This window comes from Giraffa tippelskirchi, chromosome 1 (assembly GCF_054371585.1).
Source record: "Giraffa tippelskirchi isolate mGirTip1 chromosome 1, T2T-mGirTip1v1.2.pri, whole genome shotgun sequence".
Taxonomy (NCBI): Eukaryota; Metazoa; Chordata; class Mammalia; order Artiodactyla; family Giraffidae; genus Giraffa; species Giraffa tippelskirchi.
The window spans coordinates 217,735,291-217,757,941 of NC_137275.1; the positions used below are offsets into that span (position 1 = coordinate 217,735,291).

The window sequence follows — 22,651 nt, forward strand, 5'->3', positions numbered from 1 at the left end:
AGGCAGTGTAGCAAAGTGGTTAGGGGGGCCCTGGCCCTGGGAGTCAGATGACCTCAATTCAAATACCACATTCTGCTATGTTCCAGCTGTGTGACCCTGAGCAAGTCACTTAGCCTCTCTGGGCCTAAATGATCTCACCTCTATAGGAGGCTGACTAATAATTCCTACCTCCTGAGGCTGTGGAGAAGGCACAGTAGAAGCCTTAAATGCCTGCAGAGCACGGAGAAGTGGGTCTGGCACATACTTTGTGCTCAGTAAATGTTAGCTTATGTTGTTGTTCCGTCACCCAGTCGTGTCTGACTCTGCGACCCCATGGACTGTAGCACGCCAGGCTTCCATGTCCTTCACCATCTCCCTGAGTTTGCTCAAACTCATGTCCATTCAATCAGTGAGGTCATTTCACAAATATCTAGAAAGTACAGATAGTGATAGGAACCCTGGGCTAGGTCCCTGCTCTGGAGAAGTTCCCGGGCTAATGAGGCCATGCAACGTGGACACAGATAATGAAGATACAGAAGAGAAAGTGGTAAATCTATTAAGTGGGGTACAAATAAGGGCCTCCTTGGTGGCTCAGCGGTTAAGAATCCACCTGCAATGCAGGAGTCACAAGAGATGCCGGTTCAGTCCCTGGGTCGGGAAGATTTCCTGAAGGAGGAAATGGCAACCCACTCCAGGATTCTTGCCTGGAGAATCCCATGGACAGAGGAGCCTGGGGGCCTATGGTCCATGGGGTCGCAAAGAGTCAGACACAACTCCGAAGCAGCTTAGCACGCATGCAGGGGGTATAAATGGGCTGAGGAGAGGGGAGGAGGTTGCTTCTGGTTGGGGGCATTAGGGATGCTAGCTAGAGGAGAGCGCCTCTGAGCTGGGCTTGAAAGCATTGGTTCTGCAGTCGTGGAGGTGGGAAGGGCATGCCTGGAGGAGGGCATGGCATGGAGAGAGACTGGAGGGCAGACGATCCGGACTCCACCCCGACTCACTGTGCTGCCTCCGCTCCAGAGCCTGGGTCTTCTTTGTTCAGTGAGGAGGAGGCTGGGCCATCTGCAGGGTCCTTCGGAGGGCTGAACGCAGTGGCACCCGTGCTTGGCAGGATGCCAACATGCCAGGGTGGTAGCGGCTGTCACTGCCGGTCCCCCTCAGGCGGTCCAGGGTGATGCGAGCCCCATGTGCACAGCCTTGGAGGCCTAGAAGGAGGGAGCCGCGAGTGCCTGCCAGCCTCCCTGGGAGGGTGGGTAGGGCTTGGTGCCACCCCAGCATCTAACCCGGCGTAGAGCTTCCTTCCGGCAGGTCCAGGAGCCCCCGGCATGGGGCGGGCCTTCCCCTGCGAGCGCCCGCGCCCTTCCCTGGCGTGAGGGTATGTGCCTTTGGACTACATCGTGGAAGCCAGCACCATGCAGTCCATGGGCATATACACTTGCCTCAAGGCCTATGTCATCGTGGAACCACTGGAGCCGCCGCTGCCAGCGAGGAAGAGGAGTCAGGCACCAGAGCGCAGCTAGAGGGGGCTGGGCCGGGCTGGGCCGGGCCGGGCAAGCCACACCCCACCAGCCAGCCCTTCTGACCTCCCCCCTGCTCTTTTCCTAGGGCTACATTGGACTCCCGGGGCTCTTCGGCCTGCCAGGGTCCGATGGAGAGCGAGTGAGTATGCCTTCTCTGTTTATCTGTCACCCACCCACTCCCTCTGCCACAGGCCGGAAAAGTTCTAGAATCCCTCCTGGAGGAGGTGCCCCAGAGTTGAACAGGAGTGAAGGGGTGAAATCGAGGCAGATACCTTCCAGACACAGAGAACAGCATGTGCAAGGTCAGGGACAGAAGCTTACTTGGCGAGTTTAACAGCACAAAGCTCTGACTGTAAGGCAGGAATGGGAATGGGAGATGGGCTGGAGAGGGCACCTGGGCACAGCTGTACGGCCCCCAGGAACCAAGGTCAGGAAAGGTACTGTTCCGAGAGCACGAGGAACTCCTGAAGGGCTTTCAGCAAATGAGAAGTGGGCTTATTTCGAATTTCTGATCGATATGGCCCATGGACCAGATCCCACCAGGCAGGAGTTATGTAAAGCTTTCCTGAACATACCACGTTCATTTGTGTATGTGTGTCCGGGGCTGCTGGTGTTCCCAGGACAGAGGTGGTGTGCCTCACTTGCCTCTGGACCACCTCTGTCCCCTCTCCACCTGAGCCCACATTTGGGGACTCAACTGTAATCTCATCCATAAGCTGGGGAAAGAGAATTGCAGGGAAACAGTGGGAGCATTTATTGAGTATCCACTGAATACCAGGGTACTGGGAGCATTCCTCAGGAATCTCCCCAGCTCAGGTCCTTGCAGGCCCCCATTCTGAGGACCTGCATTTAAGGACCATCCATCTGACGTGCACATCACTGGTGCCTGTTGTGTTTGTGGACTGGATGCCAGGCCTACTGTGACTTCCTCTTGTGGGTGGAAGAGGGGCTGGTTTGGAACAACACCGTTAGTCTCCTGCTGGAATCCTGTTCTGATCTCCTCCCTGTTTCCTTCTACAGGGTCTGCCTGGCGTTCCTGGCAAGAGGGGCAAGATGGGTAGGCCGGTAAAGATTTTCCGTGTCTATTACGCAGATTCTATGGGTGAACCTGACCTCCCACTGGCCATGTGGCCCCGTCCACCCATGGCCTGGGCATTCTTCACTTCTCTCTGCTCCTCTGCTTTGAATGTGTGGGCAGGCATGGGGGGCTGTCTGGGCTCGTGTCCCTGCCAGAACACTGAGTGGCTGCTGCATGGCTGGGGCTGGGGGCTCCTGAGGACTCTGGGCCCTTCTGGGATGGAGCTTCTCAGTGCGTCCAGCAATTGTCCTGCAAGGCGGTTCTGTGCTGGGGGGGCCTTCTTTTGTCTGGGTCATGAGTGTCCATGCTGGAGGACTTTGTCTAGACCGGGTATCTGTGCTCCTGTGTCTGAGAACACTCAGTCTCTGTGTTGTCCTGGTGTCATCCGTTTTACTCCTGCACACGAAGGCCAGAGGGCCCTGGGGTGTTGGGCAGGCCCACCGGAGACGTGACCACAAGACGGGCTCAGCAGGAACCCCAGCTCACCAACTCTGACCGTGATTGTCCGTTGTAGAAGGAAATTATTTCTCCCTTTGTTTGAGCATCTGTGGGGCAGGAAGAAAAAGCCAAGGTCCAGAGAGCTCAAGTAACTTGCCCACAGTTTTACAACGGAGCCAGGATTCTAACTCGGTTCTTGTCCAGGGCCTCTGATCTCAGTGTTGGCTCAAGTTCACTAGTTGGCAATAATGCTGTGGAAGTGGATTCCTAGAATCTTCACTTGGGGGAAAGTCATTCATTCCAATGATCCCATTTATCACAAGGGGAAACTGAGGCTCTGAGAGGCAGGGTGATACGTCCAGGGTCCCGTTGTCAGGTCAAAGGAGACCCAGGATTGTAACTGAAGCATCTTTCTTTCAGGCCCGGCCCCTGCTGGTGGTTTAAGGTTCTCTGCTGCTGCCCCACAGGTTAACTCCTGGGCTTGGAATCATCTTCAGCTCTGGGTCTGGGCCTCCCTTTGTTTGTGGTTGATGGAGAAGGGATAGTGGGGGAGGTTAGAAGGTGAGAGGCAGCTGCGAGGGAGCCAGGAACACTCAAGGGTGGCCAGAAGGGGGGTTGACTGTGATTCTGGGGTTGACATGCGTGTTCATGATGCCTTACCTGTTGTAGTATAGGGGCCTGGGCCCTCTGGGGGCCAAGTTGGGGGGCGGGGCTCAGAGAAAAGCGACATCCAGGTCCTGACCTCATGGAACTGACAGAAGGGGTACCTCACCCTCAGACCTAGAACAGTCTGTGTCTGATAGTTCCTTTGTGCCTGAGGGCTAATTGTTGTTGTTCAGTCACTCAGTCCTTTTGAACTCTTTGCGACCCCATGGACTGCAGCACATCAGGCTTTCCTGTCCTTCACCATCTCCCTGAGTTTGCTCAAACTCATGTCCATTGAGTTGGTATTGCCATCCACCCATCTCATCCTCTGTCGTCCCCTTCTCCTTCTGCCTTCAATCTTTCCCAGCATCAGAGTCTTTTCCAACAAGTTGGCCCTTCCCATCAGGTAGCCAAGTATTGGACCTTCAGCTTCAGCATCAGTCCTTCCAGAGAATATTCAGGGTTGATTTCCTTTAGGATTGACTGGTTGGATCTCCTTGCAGTGCAGGGGGCTCTCAAGAGCCTTCCTCAACACCACAGTTTAAAAGCATCAATTTTTCGGCACTCAGCTTTCTTTATAGTCCAACTCTCATGTGCATACATGACTACTGGAAAAACCATAGCCTTGACTGGACAGACCTTTTTGGCAGAGTAATGTCTCTGCTTTTTAATACACTGCCTAGCTTTGTCATAGCTTTTCTTCCATGGAGCGAGCATCTTTTTATTTTGTGGCTGCTGTGGGGAGGAGCATTCCAGGCTGAGGGAAGAGCATTCCAGGTTGAGGGAATAGCAGGTGCAAAGGCCCTGGGGCAGGAGTACTACTGGGTCTGAACTGCAGTTTTCTCATATGAAAAATGGGGATAATAGCTTCTAGCTCATGGGGTCATTGTGCTTGTCACATAGTAAAAACTCAATAGATAGTAGCAGTCATTGTTCCTATTTGTGGTTTTGTGGGTGACTGAGGATTCCTCTGGGCTGTGTGAATTTAAGCCAATGGCTTTACCCCTCTGGGTCTGTTTTCCCAAAATTTCAGTCACAGAGTGGGAGCAGTTGATTCAGGTAGAATGTCTCAGTGCAGCCCTGTTTCATCAACCAAGACTGCCTCCAGTGCTACCCATGGGGGGTTTGCTAAGACTCCACCCTGGGAGCCCCACAGAGGACCAGGCATTGCCATTTGCTGGATGAGGAGATCAGGGCTCAAGGAGTGAATGGTTTGGGCAAGGCCTTGTGCTTCTAAGAGTCAGAGCTGGGTTAGAATGCAGCAGCCAGAGCTTTTACCTCTTGCCCCAGAATGTAGTGCTAGGGACAGTACTAGCCAAAACAGACCCCTCCCCACCCCCGGAACCGTAGAAAAGCAACAATTACTGAGGCCCTTTGGGGATTCCAAGGTGGCATAGTGGTAAAGAAATCACCCGCTAAGGCAGAAGACGCAGGAGACGTGGGTTCAATCCCTGGGTCGGGAGATCCACTGGAATTGGAAATGGCAACCCACTCCAGTATTCTTGCCTGGAAAATTCCATGGATAGAGAGGAGCCTGGTGAGCTACAGTCTATGGGGTCGCAAAGAGTCGGATACAACTACACGACCAAGCATGCATTCCCAGAGGCCCTGTTACCTGCGTGGCATTTGAACCACTGCATGTGGTTCTCATACTGATTCACCGAGGTAAGATTGATTATCTATCTTCTAGGCAAGGAAACCGCGTCTTCAAAGCCATGTACCCAGAGACCCTCTGAGGCCTTGCCACACTTCAACCCCTGTAACAGACAACTCATTTCTGTCTCTTCACTCCACGTCCTTGTGTCTTTAACTCCCTAAGATTCCACCCTGCCCTCCATAATGGGTGTTCCCTGGCACTGGGGTGTCAGGCGTGGGTGCGAGGAACCACCCCCATTCCGCCAAGGAGCCCTATGGCCACGCAATACCCCTGAGGGCCGTGAAAGTCTGCTTGACTCTAGTCCAATCACCTTGGCCAGCACGTGGGCAGGGTCTGTGTCAGAATGATTTAATATGTATGGAATAGACTTTCTATCCTTGAGTCCCTCGGGTTTGTATGTGCCTTTGCCTGGCCTCCCAATCTGTTGCGCCCTTGGTCCACACACTCCTCACCCGGTCTTTAGGGCCATCCCCCTTTTACGTGCTCCTAAGCCCCTGATCTGCCTGATGGGGGCTGAGGGCTCCTTCTGTGAATGGGTTTTCCTCTGGTCAAAAACTTTGGGCCAGACGATTTCTAGGCACATATTACCAAGAGGAAATGTCAGGAGAATGAGCTGAATCCCTTCATGCCAGATCGCAGCTGGCCTCATTTCTGGCAGGGCTGGCGATGATTTTGCTATGGTCCGTTTCTTTTCCAGCAAGCAAAACCTCAGGCCCATGCATATGGTCTGCTCAGCATCAGAAGGCTGTGTGGGAGTCTTCTGCAGATGGGAGCTGTGAAACACAGCAGAGGTCAGAGCACATCAGAGCTGCAGGAACCCTAGTGATGACCTGGCCCCGCCTCTTGGTCAGACGCATAAGTAGACATAGCTCAGAGAGGCCACTAAACTTGCCCAAGGTCACACAGCACATTGGTGGCAGAATCAGGACTTGAACCCAGGACCCTTGCATGCTCAGGCAGGGTGCTCTCCACATCACCCCTCTCCTCTCTGTGCTCCCATCTTCACCCTCCAAAGGAAAGCTTACTCCGCATCTCTCATCTTACATCGCCTGCTAGAAAGAGAAATGTGTTGTTGTTTCCCAAGGAGGGGTCCAGATATGAGATGTCACAAGCTTGGCTGGAGTTGAAGAGGTTTCTCCTGGCCTGTTGGAGACAAGATGCAGTGACACAGCTGGGGACAGAGCCATGCCTCGCAGTCTCTCATGGGGCCTAGGGAGATGCCACAGTGAATCCTCTTGTCCTGCGCTCTGTGGCTTCACTGTCGAGCCCACTGGAATGCCTGGCAAGAACGGCCCCTGCTCACAGCTTCTCTCGTGGCTTCTGGCCAGACCTGCCAGGGCTGGTCTTGTGTAGCGAGTCAAGCGGGCAGACCCTAAAGCTTAGAGCTGGAAAGGTCCAGCCTTGGCTCCAGTTCCCTCCGTGTGTGGCTTAGGGACAGTTGGGACTCGTCCAAGGCCACATGCCTGTCTGGGGCAGGACAGGGCTTCTCGCATAGTTCAGTTTTGGCTTCAAGCTCTTTCTCAGCCTGAGGGCAGCAGGGAGCAAAGTGGTTTCCAAATGGAGAAACTGAGGACAAAACAGATGAAGATTCTCAGTGCTGGTGATGCTGTGAGCTGGGGGTGTGATCCCTAGGGTCCAAAACTGGAACTGGAACTGTCCCCAGGGCTGTTGGCAACCCTGGAATCCTGCTGAGAACTCTCCCTGCCTCCCTCCTCCTTCCTCCCCGAGGTGACTTCTTGTGGGTGGATTCCCTCCAAGCTGGATATCAGAAGGTAGGGTGAAGACATGCTCAGTGTCGTGAGAAAAGGGTGCTAAGGAGTCTTTCCCTGTTGGAGCACTCAGAGGGCACGCATCTTCTGGCAAAGAATACAGGCTGTTGTCAATGTATTAGGAAGGATACAGATCAAACCTGTGCAGGAGTTTCTCGACTTTAGAGAATGTAACCCCTGTTAAAGAGGGCTCCAAGTTTCTTCTGCAGGCTTTTCCTCGAGGTTATTATGAATTCCACTGTTAGCACCTAACCAGCGTGTGATGGCATTTTAGAGTTTACAGGAGGCTAAGGCCTAATATTACCAGAGGCTGGATTGCAAACATCTCACTTCTTCCTTAGCACAGGGGAAGCTGGGCAGGTGAGTTGTCAGGTGGGTGGGGCAGGACTGACCATCTCGCAAGCCAGAGAGCTGAGTCTTCAAGATGTAGCAAGACTTCTGATCCTGGAGACTGCAGGCATCCCCTCCCTGACACCTCAGCTTCTGGAGCAGGCCGTCAGTGTAGACACTGGCTGGAGGGAGGGGGCGGAGAAGATGGACCTCGAAGGCCTCCTCAGCCCCTGGCATCCTGCCACAGATGCGGTTATGAGGACCGTCCCTGTTTGGGCATCTGTTCCTCTGAATTGCTGTAGCCAAGAGAGAATGTGGAGTCTCGCCCTGGATCCTGGTTCTGTCTCCTCCCGGGCCTTGTTCTGCTCTAAGTACGAGGCATTCAGTTCCCCAGGGGGGCCTGACCTGGGGAAGTGGAGAAACCACGGGGCTGGGGCCTGGCAGGGCGCCGAGCTCATTCCTTGGGCCTCGGGCCAGCTTGCTGTAGCCGGGAGCGCGGGCCTGCGGAGGGAGGTCCCACCATTGGCCGGGCTGTTAGTGTGCGCCGTGCACGGGCGGGCACCGCCAGACAGGGAGAAGCAAGCGGGGCGGACGTGGCGGTGCGTGTTCAGCTCCACCGCCACCTCTCTGGGATCCCTTGGATCAAGCGTCAGGGCCCTGGGCAAGTGTCGGAATGGGATGTGTTGCTCAGCAGTGGAGGGGTGCAGCAAGCTAGCGAGGTTTCAGTTTCCCCACTGGCAAATGAGGTACTGAATGTCAAGAACAGCTAGGGTCTTTCCATCTTAGACCATCTATGATCATTCCAGTTGCAGATCTGGATGCCAATTCCAGCTCTTTTAAAGCCCTATCTTTTTTCTGATTGTGCTGTGCTTAGTTGCTCAGTTGTGTTTGACTCTTTGTGACCCCATGGTCTGTAGGCTAGGCTCCTCTGTCCATGGGATTCTCCAGGCAAGAATACTGGAGTGGGTTGCCATGCCCTCCTCCAGGGGATCTTCCCAACCCAGGGATCAAAAGGTCTCCCACATTTCAGGCAGATTCTTTACCATCTGAGCCACCAAGGAAGCCCTTTTTTGGATTATTGTGTTCTTAATTACCTTAGATTTCTAGGTCATCTGCTTGGCTCTGAAGAAAGGGAGAAAAGGTGGATTCGGGGCTGGGTATTGAGGCCGCTGAGCACAACGGATAACCAGAACCAGTCCTGAGCCTCAGTGATGCTGTTCCCTTTTACATATTAGAATAGGGCTCTCATGAGCCCTTGAGAGGCCACAGGCTTGCTCTCGCCCATTCTGTGTACTCACTGTTCATTCACAGCCAAAAGAATGGGCTCTGGAGTCAGACTTCCCGAGTTCAGATCCCAGTTCTGCTATTCCATAGATGTGTGACTTCAGACAAGTTCCCTAATATCCTTGGACCTCAGTTTCCTCATATCGAAAATGGGGCCAATAATAGGCCCTCTCTCATGGGGCTGGTAGAGTTTGCTGTTTCTGTCATTGCTGTCATCCCACCATCATCAGCCACTGGCTCTCCTCAGGCTGCATTTTGTCCGCATAAGTGCCTCTCTTTGGGTTTTTGACCATTGATTCTGATGGTCTCGTCTTGGCTTAAGCCTCAGAGAGGTGCCCTCACATGGCTGCTGCCTCCATGTGCTGGCAGGGACTTGCCCTCCAACCAGCATGTTGGCTTAAACTCTCAGGACCCCGATTGCACAGCAGAGAAAACCAAGAGAGGCCCATGGGTGGTGGAGGGTTGGCATCTGGTTGCTTTGGTTCTAATCCTCACGGGGGAAGCTGGCCTGACCACTGGATCTGAGAGGAGTCCCTGAGCCAGCCTAGCGTGGCCCTGACTGCAGACCCATGGGTTTGAACCTGTCTGGTGGCTTCTGCATGTGAATATGTTGGGCATCTCAGCCAGGATGGATGCCTGGGGAGTGCTATCACGCTGTCTTGTCTTCCTGAGGTGGTGGGGTTGGAGTTGGGGTCCAGGGGCATTCCTGCTCCTCCCTTCCAGGCTTTATTTAAGGGATGGGCCAAGCTGAAGGGGTCTCAGAGAGCACACCCCCAGCCTGAGAGGACAGTGGGTCAAGTGAGGGTCTGCCTGTAGTCACACAGCCCACCTGGGGGTGAAGCCAGGTAAGTCTCCAGGCTATCTCCAGACCCTGGATCTGGAGAGCACAGCATGGACTCCCCAAACCCTGCCTCGTGAAGTCAGCCAGGTGTCTGGCTAGGCAGCATCTCATCTTGTCGCCTGAGAGATTGTCCTTCTGTCTTGCCAAGCCCCCAGCCACGTCTTCCAAGGTCAGAGGTGGTGGCTCAAATGCCTTCAGGAGCCTCCCCTTCCCACTACTCGCCCAGCTGATATCTCCTGACCTAGGAGGTGAGAGGGCTCTCTACCTTATAGCATGCCCAAGTGGGGCTGGATTGAAATTTGCCAGGGGGACCCTAAAGATGTGGGAAGAGACATCTTAAATAGGGTCAAATGTAGCCCAATGAAAACTTGATCTGAAGGGGCATGCTCATGTGCGCACGCGCGCGCGCACACACACACACACACACACACACACACACACACACACACGCACACGCCTACCTTTACCACTCTCTAAAATCAGTCAGGCACACATTCGAGCAGCTTCTGCATGCCAGGATGTGCCCATACTCAGCTCATACAAACATGGCAGAGCTCAGAGAGGTGGGACCAGGGCTCAGTTCTGCCACAGACTTGCTTTTTGTCTTTGGTGAGGTGACATTTCTCTCTCTGAGCCTCAATTTCCCCATCTGTTAAATGGTACCAATAACCTTCCCCTCAAGGGCGAATGTCAAAGGCATGTAAAGTTTTGCACGCAAAGTCACTGGCTTGGCCCAGATCTCTTTAATGTCTCCTCATTTCCTCCTTTGGGTGTCAGAATGAAGCCACGCCTCCTACAGGGTCCATATCAACACCTTCCCTTCTGGTCCACTAGGGTTTCCTGGCAGAGGAGGGATTTGAGAGGAATAGTATTCTGGGCAGGGCAAGACAAAGGCATAGATGTACACACGCTTCAAGGTCTCTTTGCTCAGCCAGTATAGACTTTGTAATTGGCTTGGGTTTTGTTTTTATCTTTGGTCTTTTTAGTTTAATCTCCTTTCTGGATTCCCCCGGTGGCTTCAGAAACCAGAAATAAATTATCCTCCGTGAAGAATCTTTACTGTTTGAACAGCTCAGGCTTCCTCTTGGTCAGAGAAACATGTGCTTTGTTTTTTATTAAATTTCCCTGGAAAAACAGTGATTTGAATTCAAGGAGAGGAGAACAGGTTTCCCTGAATTCCAAGCTCAGGGACTTTCTTTTCCTTTTGAAGTAGAATGGAGTTGTCCCCCCACCCCCGGCTCTGAGAAGCTTCTCCACAGCTGATGTTTTTCCAGCTGCCTATCTCCCCAGAGAGCACGAAGAAGGGGTCAGGGCGGGGGCGAGAGGGCCAGACTTGCCCGCGCCGGGCCGCCTGGTTTCTCTTGGCTGCTGAAACTCACCTGTGGCTGTGGTACCCATATTCCCTATCCAAGTGACTCTGTGACCTTGACACCTGTCCTTTCAGAGCCTCACTTTCTTCATCTGTAAAATGAGGATCATGATTCCACAGGGCAGCTTTTAAAGAGCACGACACAGAAATCACAGAAGGTCTGGGCTGGGAAATGCTGCAGAAGCCTCTCCTGCTTGGACCAGTGGGGAAAATGAGGCTCGCTCAGGGGGAAGGCATGACTCAAAACTCTCAGCAAGTCAGTGACTGGTGGAGGCCTAGACCTTCCTGACCCCCCACTCCATCAGGACCAGGTCTCAGCATAGCGGGTAGTTCAATTGCTAAGTCGTATGCGACTCCATGGTCTGTAGCCCACCAGGCTCCTCTGTCCATGGAGTTTCCAGGCAAGAATACTAGAGTGGGTTGCCATTTCCTTCTCCAGGGGATCTTCCTGACCCAGAGATCAAACTCGGGTCTCCTGCATTGTAGGTGGATTCTTTACTGACTGAGCCACCAAGGAAGTCTCAGCTTGGGGTCTGGCCGTTACATGCCAGGGAGCTGGGTACTCTTTTCTGACACTCAGAGAACATGAGAAGGGAGCTCCCTGGCCATGGGCTTCTGTACAGTAGCCGGTCCTTGGGAAGTTCTTTATTGGGGGCCAGTAGGGGGAGGATGTTCGCTGAGGGCCCAAGGTGACTCAGGATTCCAGAGCCTGCCCAGATCCTGGAACCAGCGAGTGAGACTGCATGGACGTGTCCTGTGTCCCCTGGGGGTCTGGATCCAAGCCACCCGCAGGTATACACACTAATCTGCAGATATTTGCTCTCTCTCATGCCCTCAGGGGTTTCCTGGAGACTTTGGGGAAAGAGGCCCTCCGGGACTGGATGGAAACCCTGTAAGTATTTCACATCTTTTTGGGAACAGGGAAGAGATTAAGAACAAGCACACTGCAGGTTTTAGGACCCTAAGCTTTAGGATCACTCAGCTGGGTCACCCACGAGTTGGGTGCTCCTGGGTGAACTGCATGATTTTCCTGAATTCCTGGCTTCTGTCTACTATGGATGGCCTTTGAGCCACCCCACCCCGCTCCAGGAGAGCCCTCCAGCTCACTGAGCCACAGGTCCCAAAGCCCTAGGCTATATCCCGTCCTCAAGGAGGCAGGAAGATTCGTGGGTCACTTCCTGCTAGGGAATCCAGGGCCACTACCATCTTACAGAGTCCCAGAAATGTTTACGGGATGGCAGCAGCCTGGGGGAGCAGATGGTTTGCAGGCCCTGTATGGAGGGAAGAGCTGAGTTCTAAAGGAATCTCCAGCATAGGCATGTTTATAGAGTTTGTAAATAATTGAGGCCCATCAGGGAGCCAGGTCAGCCTGCCCTGGGGAGCTGAGCCTGCCTCTCCCTTCCCATCCCAGGCTCCAGCTCCAGTGGTGGGAAAGCATATTCTCTGCCTGGAAGTGCAGATCATGTCCAGGGCTCTTTGGCACATCTGCCATGTGCCCCCATCTGTCCTGGGGCTTCCCGCCTGTGAAGCTGTGCCCAGCCGTGCCCTCGGCAGAGGTGGCTGCTAGATCCATAGTCAGCACCTGATATGTGCTTGTTTTAGTTCCAGAAATGCTCCTTGAGCCTCTCCCAGCTTGGGGCTGACTCCCGGGCTTCCCCGGGGACCTGAAGCCCTGGCCTCAGAGCCAGATGGGTCTGGATTCGGATCCTTCTGCACCCCTTGCCAGGTGTGGAAGCTTGGACAAATCAGTTGCCCTGTCTGGATCTCAGTTTCCTCATCTGTAAATGACAGGACTCCAACACCAGTCTAGAGAGGTGTTGTGAGAATGCAGTGAGAGGGCAGGGAGGTACTGGGTTTTCACTGGATGGAAGGGTTGGAAAGAGTGGGTAATGATGGGGCCTGTTCCTGCCCTGGAGGAGCTCATGGCTGTCTCCTTAGTCCATTGCATGAGGTGAAGTGAGACACGTGGGATCAGAGAGGTCACAGGTGCTATGGAGGCAGGAGAATGAAGCAGAGAAGACTCCTGAGGAAGATGGCATTGGAATTGGGATGAGGAAAGAGGTGGTGGTGGGGCATTCCAGGTGGAGGAAAGAGCACTGGCAAGGGGTCAGAAGTGGGAAACCAGAGTCTTTCCTTCAGTGTACCAGTCACTGGATTAACCACTATTAATATAATAGGTGATGTCATCCTGGAAGTGTCCTTGGGGAGGGGCAGGGATGACTCTGTATTCATGGTCCAGAGGAGTAGGAAGAGGACCTGATGACTGGTCCCAGCTCTGCTGCATAGTGGAGTGGCCTTGAACAAGTCCCTTCCCTTTCCCGAGTCTCAGATCCTTCACTTTAAAGCCAAGGCTACTCCTCACCTGGTCTTCCTCTTCTCAGTGGCTGTAGTAATGATGTCCCATCTGATTGCACAGATGAAGGAAGACAACCCCCCTGGAGGATGCTGGTGATTCATAATCACCATTTCTAGAGCCTCCTGTTTTTATTCCCACTTTTGCATTTTGAATTTGATCCAATCCCCTCTACCTGTCTTTTCTGGTGCAAGCAATTGAAGGTCCATTTTTAGAGATTTTGGAAACAGAAACTTGCCCACACATGGCCATATCTCCTGATTCCCAGGTGAGAGCTCCCCAGCCTCTCAGAGGCCCTGGGAGGTGGACCCCGAGAGCCTCTTTCTGCTGGGGGATTTGGGGGTTCTCTCAAGGCCCCCAGTACCTTCTGGCTGAGAAATGGAGAGAGGCCAGCCGGGTAGGTCTTGGCTTGGTGTCCTCACCACCCTGTTATTTCCTCCCCCTTGACCTTGGGACAGTTGCCTGACCTTGGAGCCTAAGTATTGCCATCTGCAAGGTGAGGGTGAAATGAGATCTTCTAGGCCAGGCATCCTGCCCATCTTTATTGCCACAGTCAGGATTCTGCCCATTCTCACACCTGCCACTGGAAGGTGCTGGATTAGAAATCCAACCTCCCCACTTTATAGACATGGAAAGCTGATGACAAAGGAGGAAGTTCTCATCCAAACTCCAGGCCAGGCTCAGGAGAGTCAGGAACAACAAATGTTCAGCTCCGAAGGATTCTACCAGGGGCCCACGTGGAGGGTGGAGGGCGTGGCCTGGAGGGAGGCAGAGCAAGTAACCACCTTGGTCTCTCTTTCTTTGCAGGGAGAACTGGGCCTGCCAGGGCCCCCAGGAGTCCCCGGCCTTATTGTAAGTACACAGATGCCTGGGGAGGGGAATGGCCAGGAGGGAGAGTGTTGGGAACGAGCCATAAGTCCTGCTGAAAAGGCTCCTCTCTCATCAGACCCCTGGAGGAGCTGGGAGAGCAGGACAGGGCGGTTGGGGCAGGGGACTAAGGCAGGAAAGCCATGCTGTGTGGCCTCAAGTGGATCACCAACCTTCTCTGAGCCCCTTTCTTCATTACTCGTGGAGCATGAGACTGCCATGTGCTTTTCACACCTGCTGCTTGTCCGTTGCTCTACAGCTAGGTCTAGACAGGTGGTAGTGTGCCCATCTGATAGATGAGGTGCTTTAGGTCCAGACAAAGGAAGTAACTAGCAGAGGAGCTGATGCTCTGGACCATGCTGGACAGTCCTCTCCATCCTTTTCAGAACACTGACTTTAGAGCCAGACCATCTGAGGTCAAGTCCCAGTTCTGCCATATTCAGGCTGTGTGACCTGGGTCAAGTTACTTACCCTCCCTGAGCCTTAGTTCCTCATCTGTAAAATGGGTATGATGGTAGACTCCTCTTGGGAGGGCTGTGAGGATTAAACGAGGCATTCTTATATTATCTTTGGTACAAGGTCTAGCACTCAGTAAATTTGCAGTTAGTGGAAAATATTGCTTTTATTTTAAAATGTTATTTCTTATTACTATCTCTTGATGTGCCCGGGACTGAGAGAGCCCTGTACCAGGGAGGTGGGAGGCAATCTGGCTTCTGACTCCATCCAGGTTGGGGTAGCTTTGTGGAGTGGTGCTGTTAACCAAAACCGGGGCTCCCTGATAGACCTCCAGAGTGTGAGCCCTGACCTTGGGCCCAGGCCTGAGAGCCAGTGACAGGCCTGAGCCTGGGAAATAAGTCTAGGAGCTTCCCTAAAGGTCTGATGGCCCTCTCCTCTGTTCTTTGGGACATATCTTGTGGGGTTTGAGTCTCAGGGGCTCACACAAGGAGACTGTTGCCTGATTTGACAAATGGGCTGCCAGCTTTGGCTACTCCAGCCACTGTGCAGAGACCTTCTATTGAGAAGGAGGCTGGTGAAGGCCATAGAGAATCGGGGAGCCCCGTTGTTCAGGGAAGACCAGTCCTGGGAAGAAGGCCCAGAGGCTCCCATGGGCAATGTGCTCCTGCTCAGGAAGGTGAGAGCAGAACCAGGGCAGGGTGAGGAGTGGAGGTCCAATCAACCTGTTTAGAGATCCTGGCCTCACTTCCTCTGGGCTCTGTGGTCTTCAGTTACAGGCTCACTTCTCGAGCCTCAGGGATCCACTCTGTCAGATGGGATCTTTATTCTCTCTCTTGTTAGGACCACATATATACCCAGACCAGTCTAGAACCAAGTTCCCTGGGTCCAAATGCTAGCTCTATTACTCTTTTAATTGCAATTCTGAGCACATTTTCTAAGCCTCCTGTGCCTCAATTTCTTCATCTTTAAAATGGTAATAATATCAGTACCTAACTTGGGAGAGTGCTGTGAGGATTCAGGGAAACTAGTACATATAAATTGCCTAGTACTGATGCTGAGAAAGATTGAAGGCAGGAGGAGAAGGGGACGACAGAGGATGAGATGGTTGGATGGCATCACCAACTCAGTGGACTTGAGTTTGAGGAAAGTCCTGGAGATGGTGAAGGACAGGGAAGCCTGGAGTGCTGCAGTCCATGGGCTCACAAAGAGTCGGACACAACTTAGCAACTGAACAACAGCAAGAAGTACATAGTAAGCACTCAAGAAACACTAGGAATAATAACAATAAATTTAGTAATAATCAAAATAATGATTTTATTACTACTACTTGTTAATAAATAGTAAAGTAGTTACTGCTAATAAGCAGTGATTCAGTAGTAGTAGTAGTGTTTTATATACACTAGGGCTTCCCTGGTGGCTCAGACAGTATAGAATCTGCCTGCAATGCAGGAAACCCAGATTCAACACCTGGGTTGGGAAGATCCCTTGGAGAAGGGCATGGCAACCCATTCCAGTATTCTTGCCTGAAGAATTCCATGGACAGAGGAGCCTGGTGGGCTACAGTCCATAGCGTCACAAAGAGTCGGACACGACTGAGCCACTAGGCACAGCACAGAACAGCAGCCGTTTAGAATGCTGCATTGAGAAAGATTTCAAAGTCCCATTAGAAATCATCTGGAGATAGTGCTGCCATTGATTGGTGATGTCTGCCTTGGCTTGGGATTAGGAAGTGTCAACATGTGAGTCATACATTTGTCATCCCTGATGTCCTTTGTGGAGCACCTTCTTTGGCACAAGGCACTGACCTGAATGCTTTGGAAAAAGAAATTTCTGCAGTGAGTATTAGGGAACCTGACTTTATGAGAATCTCAGAAGTCTTCTGGTCCAAACTTCTTGAAGCTCAGCAGGACTCCTTTCTGGAGGATTTTGGTCATATGGTCATTAAACTCCAACTTGAACACCCTAGTGTTGGACGCTCCCTCCCTTGAAAGTCCATCCACTTTCACAGGGCTCTCACTATGCAGGGTTTTCCTGTGTTTTGAGTCCAGCTCATCTCCCTGTCCCTGGGAGAGGCTGTTCAAGATGTAAAGATGCTTGCGTCTGTTCTTCCTAAGGCTGCTTCTTCAGGCTATATGATCCCCATCCCCAAAGCTTTTCTGCAGGGATGTTTACATATCTTGGCTGTCATTCTTGGCACATGATCCTATTTGTCATTGTTGGCGTCCACTGGGTTGGATCCTGAGAGGGGCGAGAGTATTGCTTGGCCGAATGCACGCGGATTCTAGAGACTGTGCCATTACAGCCCTTGGCCTTCCTGGCTCTTTAAAAGCTCTTCCCACCGATGCTCCCCTTTGCTCTCCACAGTCAGGGCTGCCAGATAAAATAGAAGAGGCCCAGTGAAATTTGAATTTCAGATACATTATTTAAAACACGTTTACACTATAATGTCACTCGTTTGATTGTTTATCTGACATGCACATTTTAACCAGGCATCCTGTATTTTTGTTCACTCAATCTGGCAACCCTGTGCTCAGTATCTCTTAGGAAAATCCCACTGGACAGATGGGAAAAGTGAGGCCCTAGGTCAGGGTCACACCCAAGGCAGGAGAAGATGGAGGCATGATCAGAGGCCGTGCCTCCTCTTAGCTCAGGGCACCTCTCTTCCCACCCTTTCCTGAGGGGCCTGAGCTGGGGGTAAGCCCTGGGTGTCCCTGCATTTCTCAGGCCCTGCGATCCTCATGTTGCTCCTTTCCAAAGAACAGAGTCTGCCCCCCGCCGCACCCCCCACCCCAGCCTCATGTCTTTCTTTGGCCACTTTCAGTCCTGCTTCCCCTGTTTTTAAACTCCCTCTGATGCCAAGGTGACATTCCTTTCCCCTTGTGCCTGGCAGGGAGGGTGGGTCACGGGTCTAGACCTGCACCCACCAAGTCACCATCAGCCTCCAAGCCAGTACCCTGTCCCACCCAAGGCACCCACTCCTGACCTGGATTTTTGGGAACAGCAGCTTCTGTGTCTGGAGAAAAAAAAATTGCCTCCCCAAAGAGTTGGAGAGGAAAAGGAATTTTCTAACCAGGAGCTAAAGGGAAGAGGGATTGTGAGTCACCTACAGTTTCCAGAGGATGTGGGTTTCTAGCTAAGCAAATGGGAATTCCATGTACTGGCAGTCATGTTCGTGGAGATCCACATTTATTCAGTACCTTCGGTCTAGTCAGCTGCAGCAATTTGCATGCAGACCGAAACTGAAACATCCCCTGTGCCCTGGGTCCTTGCAGACGGGAGGAAGGGTGAGAGAGGACAGATGAACGTTTGCAGAGCTTCTGTCTCCTCTGGGTGTGCCTGACATGCGTTAGGCTGGGGGCCTCGAGGTGCATGAGGCAGGTGGCAGCAGTCTGGTCACCCCGGTGGGAAGGCTGGGGCCCGAGGTCACCAGATGGGGGGCTTGCCACTCAGACCTGTGCGACCCTGATCCCAAAAGCCACTGGGTGGCCCCCTGCAGTCTCCGAGGTGAGGCAGTCTTGAAGCAGCCCCCTTTGAGTAATTGAATCCCTTTGGCTGGCCCTCAAGCAAAGTATGCCTGATTCCAGAGTCTGCTCAACAGAGAAGATTTATGTCTTTTGTATTCTGAGTGACCCAAAGGGAATCTTGCGTTCTCCATTTAATGAGACCCAAAGGATATGTGATCTGGCCAAATCCCAGCGTGTGAGATATAGTGGACAAGTCCACTGTGTCCTGTCACTAAATGATCCCCTGACTTTGTTTCTTTGTCTATAGCGCAAGGTCAGGAACCCTGCTAGCTGACATCTACCAAACCCTCATGTGCCGAGCCCTGTGCTAGGTATTTAATTATCACAGAAACCCTCTGAGTTAAAAGTGGGATTACCATTATACAGTTAAAGAAACTGAGGCTCAGGGAGGCTGACATACCTGCCCAAGGTCACACAGCCCTGAAGCTGTCTGTTTCATAGCTCACCCCCTTTGCCACTGCACCACCCCTCCAGCTCCGTATGACTTCTGGGGTGAATGGAGACAGCAGGTGTTTGAGAATGTGAATTGGACAGGGGCTGTTCTGGGTGAGAGATGATGCTTATGAAGACCACGCAGGAGCCAGGGCTGGTCACCTGGGTCCCCATCCCCAAGCTCCTGACCTCCTACTGGAGTTTCAAGGAGGCCTTGTTGCCTGCAAAAGGCAGTTCCGAGGAAGGATTTTCCCTAGAGGGTTTGGAAAGGAATGAGTGGGCTACTTTTTCACCCACTGATTTAGCGCCTTTTAGCGAGCGCTTCCTCTAGGGCACTGGGCAGGCAGTGGCCACACAAGCACTCGTGTCAATGGTCACTGGTGTAGAATAGGCCCTGAGTTAAAGCCTTGTCAGGCTCGGACATGATGGTGGGAGCCTGACCTGGCCTGTGGGGTCAGGAGAGTGATGTTTGTGCTGATGACAATGGACAGTGTGAGCTCAAGGTGGAGCACTCGGCGTAGGAAGCAGTTGCCAGGGATGCCCGGAGGCAGAGGAACAACAGGGAGGAAGGCTCTGCCAGCACCCGTGAGGGTAGGCACTGGGAGCCCCCCAGGCGTTCTTTCAGGGGTTCCTAGCAAGCCCCAGCCTGGACACCTGCTGACCTGTTGGGCAGGGGAGTGGGACTCTCACCTGGTTTTGAATCTCAAGCCTGCCCTCACGCCTTGTCACTCATGAATGAGAGCAACAAGGAAAGGCATCGTTGGGTCCTTCACTGGGGTAAGCTGAGTCAGTCCCAGGCTTGTGAGCATGGACTCTGGGCCCCGACGGACACATAGACCTATTCTGGCCCTGCCTGTGTCCCCTCCCTGTTGCTTGGTCTTGGGGAAGTTGCTTCACCTCACCTCAGTTTTCTCATCCGTGACATGGCACTAATGATGGTGCCGACCTCATGGGACAACTGTGCGCCGTTGGTGAGCGTCTCAACAGATTTGATGAGACTGGAAACTGTCTGGTGTGGCGTCTGGCACTCAGGAGCTCTTTCAGTGGTCGCAGATGTGGTTGGTTGGTTGCATTCTTGGTGGGAGTCTGTGAGATGAGGGGTGAACTGTGTTGAGCAGGATCTGGGAGGTCCGGCAGACATGGAAACAGGTTCCAGATTATGGGCATGACTCACTGTGCTTTCTTGTGGGACCCGACTTTGTCACTTGGCCAAGCTGCCCACAACAGTGCTGAGCGCAAAGCAGGCTGGTGTCTGCAGGCTATACTGGAGGGGGGCGCGGAATGTGGCCTGAGGTTTTCTCTGTTCCCCTCCAAATGCTTTTCTAGTCCAATGTGCGGGTCCTGCCCACATGGAGAAGACCTGTCCTCAGCAAGCAGCCACCTTCTTCCCATGCGCCCTGCAGCCAGAGCCCCTTTCCCACGGGTTCTTGTGGGGGAAGCCCACACAGGCCCTGGTCCCCAACCAGACACAGACCCCTTTGGAGAGGGGCGGTGCATGCATGTGGGGTGCCCACATGCGTCGGTCAGGCTTGTACTGAATCCAGCCTCCACGCAACAAGCCGCGATCGGGTCTGGATTGGGGAAGAGGGAGCGTATGTTCCCAGAGCTGATGGCTGGTCCTCTCTGTTCAAGACCCCGACCCCCATCGGAGCCTCTGCATCAGCAGGACCTTGTCTGTATGTGCACCACTGCGGGGAACTCTGGGTGGCCACCCTTTGCTCCCTTCCTCCAGGAAAAGCGCGGTGGGAGCAGTGAGGGTGGGAGGGACCAGCCAAAGCATCCAAAGAGCTGAAATGCTCTTCTCTGAGCTTTGGCCACATGATGCGAAGGACTGACTCATTGGAAAAGACCCTGATGCTGGGAAAGATTGAAGGTGGGAGGAGAAGGGGACAACAGAGGATGAGGTGGTTGGATGGCATCACCGACTCGATGGACATAAGTGAGTAAACTGCAGGAGTTGGTGATGGACAGGGAGGCCTGGCGTGCTGCAGTCCATGGGGTCGCAAAGAGTCAGACAAGACTGAGCGACTGAACTGAACCTAACTGAGGAGCTGGCCGTCCTTCCCTCCAGCCTCTGTCCAGCCAGCATTCCTGGTTTCCTCTCTCCTAAGATTACTTCAGAATTGCTTAGAAACTCTGGGGACAGACTAGCCAATGTGAATCCCAACTCTGCTAAGCTCTGTGACTTGCTCAAGCCATCGCCTCTCAGAGCCTCAGTTTCCTCATCTGTAAAACGGGGAGATCAGGCAGATTGTGAAAGGCCGTCATGAGTAGTAACGGAGCTGAGGCGGGTGAAGTGTGCAGTGCGGAGCCTCCCCGAGTGTCATCTGTGTTGCTATGATCACCCATTAAACTGAGCGCACCCTTTCTTAATAAGATCACTACATGGGAACTGAAAGCAGAATTCCTTGGCAAAGGCTCAGCGAGAAGGTTTGGTTTCACCCAGTCAGGTGGGTTCAGGAGGGTGGGGGTGGGGGCGGTGAGAATCAGCATTGCCTCAGCCATGCCATCTGCGGTCTCTGAGCTCAGCGTGTTTCCCCCCCATCTCGGCCCTTCCTTCCACGGGAGTCGGCAGGAATGTGACGTCCCGTTCTCTGCCAGCCTCCCTCCGAGCCAGCTCCAGGCAGCTCCCACAGGAACTGATTCTTGAGCCTGGCCACCTGGGGCAGGCTTCGCTCCTTCAGTGCTGCAGAGTGCTTGCCAGGGGCTTCCATAGAGCCTGACTCAGGGAATGGGACACCAAGGCCCAGAGAGGTCGAGCACACTGATGGAGCTCACACAGCAGCCAGACACGCACATCAGTCACAGAGGATGGAAAAGGGAGCAAAGAGAGTTTCACGGGCTTCCTCTCTCTGGGAGAAGGCTTAGTTTGATGGCTGTGGCTGAGGGCTAAGTAGTGGTTGGGCAGGGCAGGAAGTCAGGAGCCTTCAGGGAAAGAGGGTGCACTCCCGCACTCTAGACCAGGGCTTCTCACCTCAACACTATTGACATTTGAGCCAGATAATTATTGTTTCTTAATGTTCATTTATTTACTTGGCTGTGCTGGGCTTAGTTGCGGCCTATGAACTCTTACTTGCAGCGTGTGAGATCTAGTTCCCTGACCAGGGATCAACCCTGGGCCCCCTGTATTGGGAGCACACAGTCTTGGCCACTGGACCACCAGGGAAGTCCCCCAAGCCAGATAACCCTCTGCTGTGAGGCCTCCACCCATGAGATGCCAGTAGCACCTCTTCAGTTGAAACCACCAAAAATGCCTCCAGACTGTGCCAAGTACTTTATCTATGTAAGTCAATTGCTTCTCCAAACTCCAGGAGGTACAGAGTATTAGTCCCTGCTGGAGATGAGGAAACTGAGGCATGGAGAGGTTCAGTTCTGAAATCTCACAATGAGTGAGTGAGCCTCGGAGGAGAGATGGGAACGAGTGGTCTGGCCTTGAGATATGCTGACTGCCTCCCGGCCTGTCCTCAGCCCCCAGTGAATGTGACTCTCCGGGGTGGATGAACTCCGTGCCCTGCTCCCACCTTGAAACAGGCTGCTCTGATGTGATGCTGGGTCTCCAACCTGTAGTCCAGGACTTACCCGCTGATCTTAGTGTCCTACGGGGTCCGTCTGCAACTTTGGTGTCTGTGATTGACAGCCCCGCTCCTTCCTTGCTGCTGTCCCAAGAAGAGGGCCCAATCTCTGGAAGCAGAAATTCCTGCCCCTCACTAAGCTAGAGGAGTCGAAGCCTCTGTGTGTGCTTATTTTGCCCTTTCAGCAGCTCTCGGAGGGGAGGGTTCATCATCTGCATTTTATAGATCAGAAGGCTGAGGACCACAGAAGCCCAGTGAAATGCCCTGAATCCCTTAGCTCAGCAGTCCCCAACCTCTCCGGCACCAGGGACCGGGTTTCGTGGAAGAATTTTTCCATGCACCGGGGAGGCAGGATGGTTTCAGAATGATTCAAGCGCATTACATTTATCGTGCACTTTATCCCTATTATTATTGTATCAGCTCCACCTCGGATCATCAGGCATTAAAGCCTAGAGGTTGGGAACCCCTGCCTTAGCTAGTACGGGATATGAAGAATCCAATATGAGGTGAAAAGAGGTAGTGGGAGGGGCACCAATC

The 22,651-nt window shown here is 53.1% G+C and overlaps 1 protein-coding gene across 1 annotated transcript in view; it reads left to right on the forward strand.

Moving 5' to 3' along the window:
• Positions 1-22,651, forward strand: part of COL27A1 (collagen type XXVII alpha 1 chain) — a 148,385-nt gene that overhangs the window by 49,571 nt on the left and 76,163 nt on the right. The window contains exons 11-14 of the mRNA XM_081574904.1: positions 1,585-1,638; positions 2,520-2,564; positions 11,749-11,802; positions 14,071-14,115. Coding sequence (XP_081431030.1) covers positions 1,585-1,638; positions 2,520-2,564; positions 11,749-11,802; positions 14,071-14,115 — 198 coding nt within the window. The remainder of the gene's footprint in view (positions 1-1,584; positions 1,639-2,519; positions 2,565-11,748; positions 11,803-14,070; positions 14,116-22,651) is intronic.